Genomic DNA, 6,584 nt, shown 5'->3' with positions numbered 1-6,584 from the left:
TAGATATATATATATATATATATATATATATATATATATATCTAACTGATACATCTAGCGCTTGTTAATGTTTTTGACTCTGAAAATTTTAAATAACATAGAGTGGAAGCCCTACGAAAGTAGGCAGTTGTGGTGATGGATAATTAAGTCCAATACAGTGAAAATGGACCCCATAATGTCAATCATTAGAGTTATCTGCAATTAGCTCTAAGATAGTGAAAAGCAGAAACCATGCAACCAGAAGTCCAATATTGAGCCATTAAAACTCTACAATGGAGCAGCAAATAGAGATAAAGGAATAAACCTGTTCCATTTGGATAACACCGCACACATCTAGTTTGATACTTCAAGGATGATTCCCTCCGCTGTTCAGGTTGATTCATGTTCCGCAGGTCATAGACATTCACATGTCTTCCAGCAGTTGCTACAACTAACCGGTTCCCAACAAGGGAGAGAGAGTACACACGCTCTGGTTGTGTATAAGTTCCAACAAGAGTATGCTCCTGTCCACTTGCACCTCTAGGATCCCAGCATTTCAAGGTTTTGTCCCAGCTACCAGTTATCACTTGTCCTATGCCACACAAGAAAATCACAGAATTCCAATGGATCCAACTATCAAACATACTGACTCTAAGCTGAAGTAATAGAATGCCACCATTGCAATTTCCAATCAACATTTATAGGGTCCACATAATCATCATGGACTAAAGTCATATTGGACCATATCATACTAACTGATGCATGATATTAGGTTAATATTTGACCACAATAGTAAGAGGCATATACTGGGCACTTTTGAAGAGATAGCAATAAGTTTATGAAAAAGGTAGGTGCACAAGCAACTTCTCTATCCAACCAACCAGAGCTTAAGTTGTGATTGAACTGATTTAATTTAGAACCACCAATATATTGGACATATGATTTTCTTACAATAACGTATTACTATCATTTTTGGTAGCTTTACAATTGGGAACATAATATTGAACAGAATCAGAAAGCATAAGAATTGAATTGTGAAAAAGTGTAAAGTTTCTTTCAATTTTCACCATAGCCTGATTACAAGCTGGAATATGCATAGAAGAATGCACAAGATAATTTTTATCTGACTGGTAATGTTTTTCCAGTCTCCTTATAATTCAAATGAATATTCCAGTCATATCTTAGAGCAGCAAGAAGTAACTTAAATTGTCAATCGAAAATTGTAAACACCGTGAATTATCTGTACTGACCAGTTGCGTAGGAGTAATCAATGCAGCGAACAGGTGCATCATGCCTTCCCAATATATCCTCTCTTCCAGAGTTGAACACAAGCCTTGAACAGGAGAAAACATTTTCCAGTGAGAAAGTTATTATGACTGAGGTAAATGTTCAAGCAAATACATGCTATGTCATAATAAGAACTAACAATATGACATGGATGGTTATGACTCCAAAATTGTTACCAGTAACCAGAGAGACAGCAAATTAGTATACAATATTAAATCCTAGTGAAAAACAATAGAATAATATTCACCAATTCACCTAACCAGGATAATTCAGCTATGCACCGTATTTACACACTAGGTAAAATAGTAAACACAACATCATATTACCTTCTAACGGTATTATCAGCACTGGCACTGAATCCAGATGAATCATCGTGGAAGCAACAATCAAGCACTGCACCGCCGTGCATGAACTCTCCTCTCAAGGCATTAGCACTTGCATCGTACAAACGGACCGTCTAATAAAATGCAAAGCAATTAAGCTTAAAAATCACACTAAAAATCAAAATAAGGATATAGAAACAACATAGCTAGTGTAATACCACTGTGGTGGTATGTACACAGCCTTATAGACTTTCGGCTCAAGTAAAGCATATCAAAAATCAAGCAAGTAAAGCAAACTAGAATTCAGATTAGTAAGATCTAATAGCCACAAAATGGATGAAATCCAATAAATTGCTCAAAATAAAATTAAATGAACTCAGAGATTTAGCAATTCATAAAAGTGAGTAACCTTATCCCAAGAAGAAACAAGGAGGTGATCGCTGTGGTTGGAGAAGCGGAGGTTGGATATGCCGTCCTTGGGCGGGTTTTCGAGCTCTCTTCCGGCAGATTGCGACACCGCCGTCATGATATCGCCGTCGTTCGCTTAAAATGATTGATTTCTGAGTTAAGTACAGGATGTGGGAGCGTATGGAGTGACTAGGGTTTCACAGAGAGTGGAGGGAGAAGGGGAGAGAGAGAGATTTTGAAAAATGAAAAAAAGGTCATATGAATGCTTCCAGAATTTGAATTCAAATGGGGGCCAGATAGGGAGTATAATTGGTTTGGGTTTTAAAATTTGGCAAAAGAATTTTATAGAGCTAAAAGCGGGGTAGGCCTAACGTCTTTTCCGTTTTGCTGCGCTACTACTACTTCGGGAACAGCGAATCAAACAAAAGATCTATCAAATTTTAAATTGTTTACTCAGTATAACTTTCTTATTCAGTTTGTGCCTTGTGAGTTGTGGGCATTTGACGTGAAAACAAAATAAAATTTCTTACTTCCTTTCATTTTTTTTTTCAAAATGGGATGGAAATATGAAATATAACTTAAATGAGGTTATATTATACAAAACTAAAAGTGTCAAATGCGCAAGTAGGGTTGAAATTGAAAATATTATAATAGGTTGACTAGAATTCCGGTTTAGTTTTGACTCGCCCAAGTTTCATTTGAGCTCAAATGGGCTAAAAACGGTTTGGGGCTTGACCCGTTCAATTTGATCCGATTAATCTCAATAATTTAACATATTGATATTTAACTTTTATAATCACAATTTGAATTTTTGCTCAAGAATTTTTTTTGTTAAAAAGGTAAAAAATGGATAGATAGATTCTAAAAGATGTTGAATAGATAATAATTCATGCATACAATATATGAACATATTTTAATAAAAAAAATTAAAACGAGTTGAAATTGGAAATTGAATTGGGCTCAATTGAGAATTCTCTTCAAATGGATTAAGCTTAATTGAGTTGAGATTGAACCCAATTCAAATTATCTTGAGCCCAATCCTTAAAATTCTAGACGAATTGGACGGATCAACTATGTTTAAGTTCATTTTTGACACTCCTAAGTAAAACCATGTTTTTGGTGTTCTCTAAATTTCATATACAAAACAAGTTATATTTAAAATTTATAAACAAAATTTTTTAAATAAAATAAAATCCATGGTCAAATTAGTCCTTAGTTATACTGGTCTTACTCTCCTTCCTGTTTGAACTTCTGTAAATGTATTTTTATTGAAAAAAAGGGCGAACTTCATTACTTGTAAAAACAAATATCTAAAATTTATCGATTCATTTGCCATTTTACTAAATACGCAAATCATGTTCATAATAAGGTATTCAAAAAACAATAATGGTCCAAATTAGAAGATTATATTAAATTATGATCTTAAGGGAAAAACATTAAATGTTGTAACTTGTAAGTTTTATTTATAAGATTAAATAATATATGAATAAATATTGAACTCAAGATCCTAATATTATCTGAAAAATAATTTTCAAGCACAATATTTGTAACACGTTTAAATTATAGATAAAATTAAATTAAAATAATTTGCGTAACAAGTGGTTTTGGTACCCATAAGAAAGCCCAACACCGAGCCCACGCTCCACAGATCCAGTAACGAGCGCCATCGTCATCAAACCAATCAACAACTCCCAAACATCGAAACGGATCTGTAAACTCCCCCTAAACTTAATAAACATAAATCTAAAATTGTTGCCATTTGCCGCTACACATACTGGAGTTTCTCTCTCTGAATTCTGCTATTGATTCGAATTCTCCGCAGCCTAAACCCTAACAATTCTCTGTCTATCGAATCCCCGATCTCAAACTCGTCTATTTCACTGCTACTTTAGCCCATGCAATGGTGGTCTGCAAATGTAAGAAGGTATTATTCTCTCTTCCTCTCTCTCGTGTGCGATAGATGTGTTTGTTAGTTCAGATGATCAAATAATTTGTAATTTGGAAAATGTTAGAAGTCGATTGTATGAAAAATAAACGTGGGTTTCTATTGCAATTTGATCCGATCGGATGTTTAATTGCCATTCCAATCGTACATTGCTGATTTTACTGAATTCCAGCTTGTAGTATTTTCATAATTTGTATGTCGATTTTCCAGATTCATTAACTGAAGGCAGTAAAAGCTTATTGTTCTATGAAAGTTAACTGAACCTCTATCTCGTGATTTTTTACCCTAAAATTCTCAAGTATGGCTGGGTTGTTTACTGAAAATTTCATCCTTAATGTCCATTGAGGACTTTGACTTGTGATGTTTCATATGATCAATTGAAGTGTAAATTGCGTTGGATTGCAGGCAACTAAATTATACTGTTTCGTGCACAAAATCGCTGTTTGTGGAGAATGCATATGCTTTCCGGAGCATCAAATATGCGTGGTATTGTATTTTTGCTATTTTTCTTTCGGCTTTTATCAAATATGCTGCTTACATCTGTATTTTCCATTTGTATCAATATGTGACTTTTATTTATCAGTGAATTGATAATAAGATGAGTGATGGAACCTCATTCAGATGATTGCACTGATATTTGTATACATAAAACTTCATAGTTTTCAATTTTTCGGTCCTAATAACAAAGTAGACTGGAACTCTGAACCGTGGAGGACAAGATGTTTTTTATTTGATAGGATATATGTTTTGTTCATCATTAATGACCAATTCTGTTATGAAAAAGCTGTTTGAGATCTTAGCTCGAGGGTGTCAGAAGGTGCTAATGCAATCAATCTTCTCATTAATGATTTTGATCAAAGCCAATACTACTATGCTGACTGAGTAGTCATTCTGAATTTCTAATGTAATTGGTGATGTTTATGTTTTCACTTGAATCACTATCAAAGTTCGTGGTGATCAAATTATATGCATTGTTGTTCACTTTATTTTCCATCAGGCGTTGTACACTAATTATTTAATATTATTTTTGGGAATATGGGATATGCTATCTACCGTGCTGCATTTTTTATCCAATTCGTATTTTTCATTACATTCTTGTCAAGTTGTTTTGTTTTTGATCTTGCTTCCAATGAGATCCACTTGCTTTCTTCTATCTTCCATCATTTTGTGTTTCCTTAAAGAAATCCCAATTTCAGATCCGCGCCTATTCCGAGTGGGTCATAGATGGAGAGTATGACTGGCCTCCTAAATGTTGCTATTGTAAGTCTGAGCTTGAAGAAGGAACTGATGCTGGGATAACTCGGTTGGGTTGCTTGCGTATGTAATCTTGCTAATCCATTGCGACATACAAAATACCTTCCTTAATAAGTTGATAACTTCTCTTGTAGTATTTTTTACATCAGTCGTTGCTTTTCGCAGATACAATACATACAAGCTGCTTGGTTTCACATCTAAAATCTTTTCCGCCACACACTGCTCCAGCTGGCTATGTGTGTCCTATTCCTGAATGTTCAACATCGGTACAGTCTGCCTTCCACAATTATTATACAAGTATTTATGTTGCTCTTGTGCATAAGAAATTGATGGTCGAGATACTCTTCTGGATGAAATGGCTGGATTCGGGACCCTTAGGATTAGGTCTAGTGGTAAGGCTGCTGCGGCGCATGATATGTGGATTAGGTGCACCTTATGGGTCTGAATCCTGCCGGACACAAATGTCTGATGTGGAGAAGGGTAGAGGGGCGGCCAGTACTCACTAAGTTTTGAACTGTGTGCCATTAGTCCTCAGGGATTTCTTGGTTACAAAAAGGAAAAAATATGGCTGGATTAAGGTGTGAATTTCAGCTGTGCAGTCTTTTGCTAGGATGACTTAAAAGGCATAACACATTGTCTGTAAAATGTCTTCAGTTATGGAAAGAGCTTTAGTAGTATTACCTGGATTAGAAGAGAGAGACTATTTTGTACCTTAGCATCTGCTTTTTGTTCCTGTTCATTAAAGAATTTAACAAAAGTAGCAGAAAAAAGAAAATATATGTTCCATCGCAAGTCTATTTCTCAATGAATTTGTGATTGTTTTTTGTTCACTTGCATGTAGTTACTACCTTATGTTTTTGCAGTTAACCGGCTTACTAGTAGGATTTTGTTCTAGTTAGAAGCTAAAAGATGATTTCTCTTAGCTCAGTGGGCAGTAGTCTAGTGATGGGAGTGCAACTTGTGATGTGTGGGTTAACCACTCGTTACATATCCATATCCTGACCAGTCAAAATCCTGGTTGGTTTTTAAGTGGAGAAAGGTAGAGGGCCAGACCTATTACTGGCCGAGTTATGAATTTTGCAACAATGACCATCAGCAATTGCTCGGTTATTGAGAGAAGATGATTATTTTATTGAAAAATGAATTCAGAATCATTAGAAATGTTCCACTTTGGACATATTGGCATAAAAGCTTTCTGGCACTTTGATACACGAGCTTAAGCGTGTTTTGGCCATATTCGTTTCTCAATCACCATTGATAGGAGATACTTTGTCGATGCAGATATGGCCTCCTAAAAGTGTTAAAGAATCAGGATCACGCTTCCATACAAAGTTGAAAGAAGCTATTATGCAGGTAATTGTGTTGTCAGTTGCAAGCGCAAGTCCCCC

The 6,584-nt window shown here is 35.3% G+C and overlaps 2 protein-coding genes across 3 annotated transcripts in view; one reads left to right on the top strand and one right to left on the bottom strand.

Annotated features, from left to right (window-relative positions):
* Positions 1–2,393, bottom strand: part of LOC107032384 (mitotic checkpoint protein BUB3.1) — a 5,745-nt gene extending 3,352 nt beyond the window's left edge. The window contains exons 1-4 of the mRNA XM_015234012.2: positions 1,999–2,393; positions 1,593–1,723; positions 1,230–1,312; positions 305–571 (exon numbers count right to left, since the gene is read on the bottom strand). Of these exons, the coding sequence (XP_015089498.1) occupies positions 305–571; positions 1,230–1,312; positions 1,593–1,723; positions 1,999–2,115 (598 nt within the window). The 5' untranslated portion in view covers positions 2,116–2,393. The remainder of the gene's footprint in view (positions 1–304; positions 572–1,229; positions 1,313–1,592; positions 1,724–1,998) is intronic.
* Positions 2,394–3,662: 1,269 nt separating this feature from the next.
* The window catches only part of LOC107008572 (zinc finger protein-like 1 homolog), an 8,626-nt gene continuing 5,704 nt past the window's right edge, over positions 3,663–6,584 (top strand). Inside the window, exons 1-5 of one of the 2 annotated variants that reach the window (XM_015207668.2) lie at positions 3,663–3,921; positions 4,348–4,428; positions 5,139–5,259; positions 5,362–5,462; positions 6,478–6,549. In XM_015207668.2, coding sequence (XP_015063154.1) covers positions 3,898–3,921; positions 4,348–4,428; positions 5,139–5,259; positions 5,362–5,462; positions 6,478–6,549 — 399 coding nt within the window. In that variant the 5' untranslated portion in view covers positions 3,663–3,897. The remainder of the gene's footprint in view (positions 3,922–4,347; positions 4,429–5,138; positions 5,260–5,361; positions 5,463–6,477; positions 6,550–6,584) is intronic. The other variant, XM_015207670.2, reaches the window with a different exon arrangement.

This window comes from Solanum pennellii, chromosome 1, assembly GCF_001406875.1.
Source record: "Solanum pennellii chromosome 1, SPENNV200".
NCBI classification, from domain to species: domain Eukaryota; kingdom Viridiplantae; phylum Streptophyta; class Magnoliopsida; order Solanales; family Solanaceae; genus Solanum; species Solanum pennellii.
This window is presented reverse-complemented; position numbering and strand designations above follow the sequence as displayed.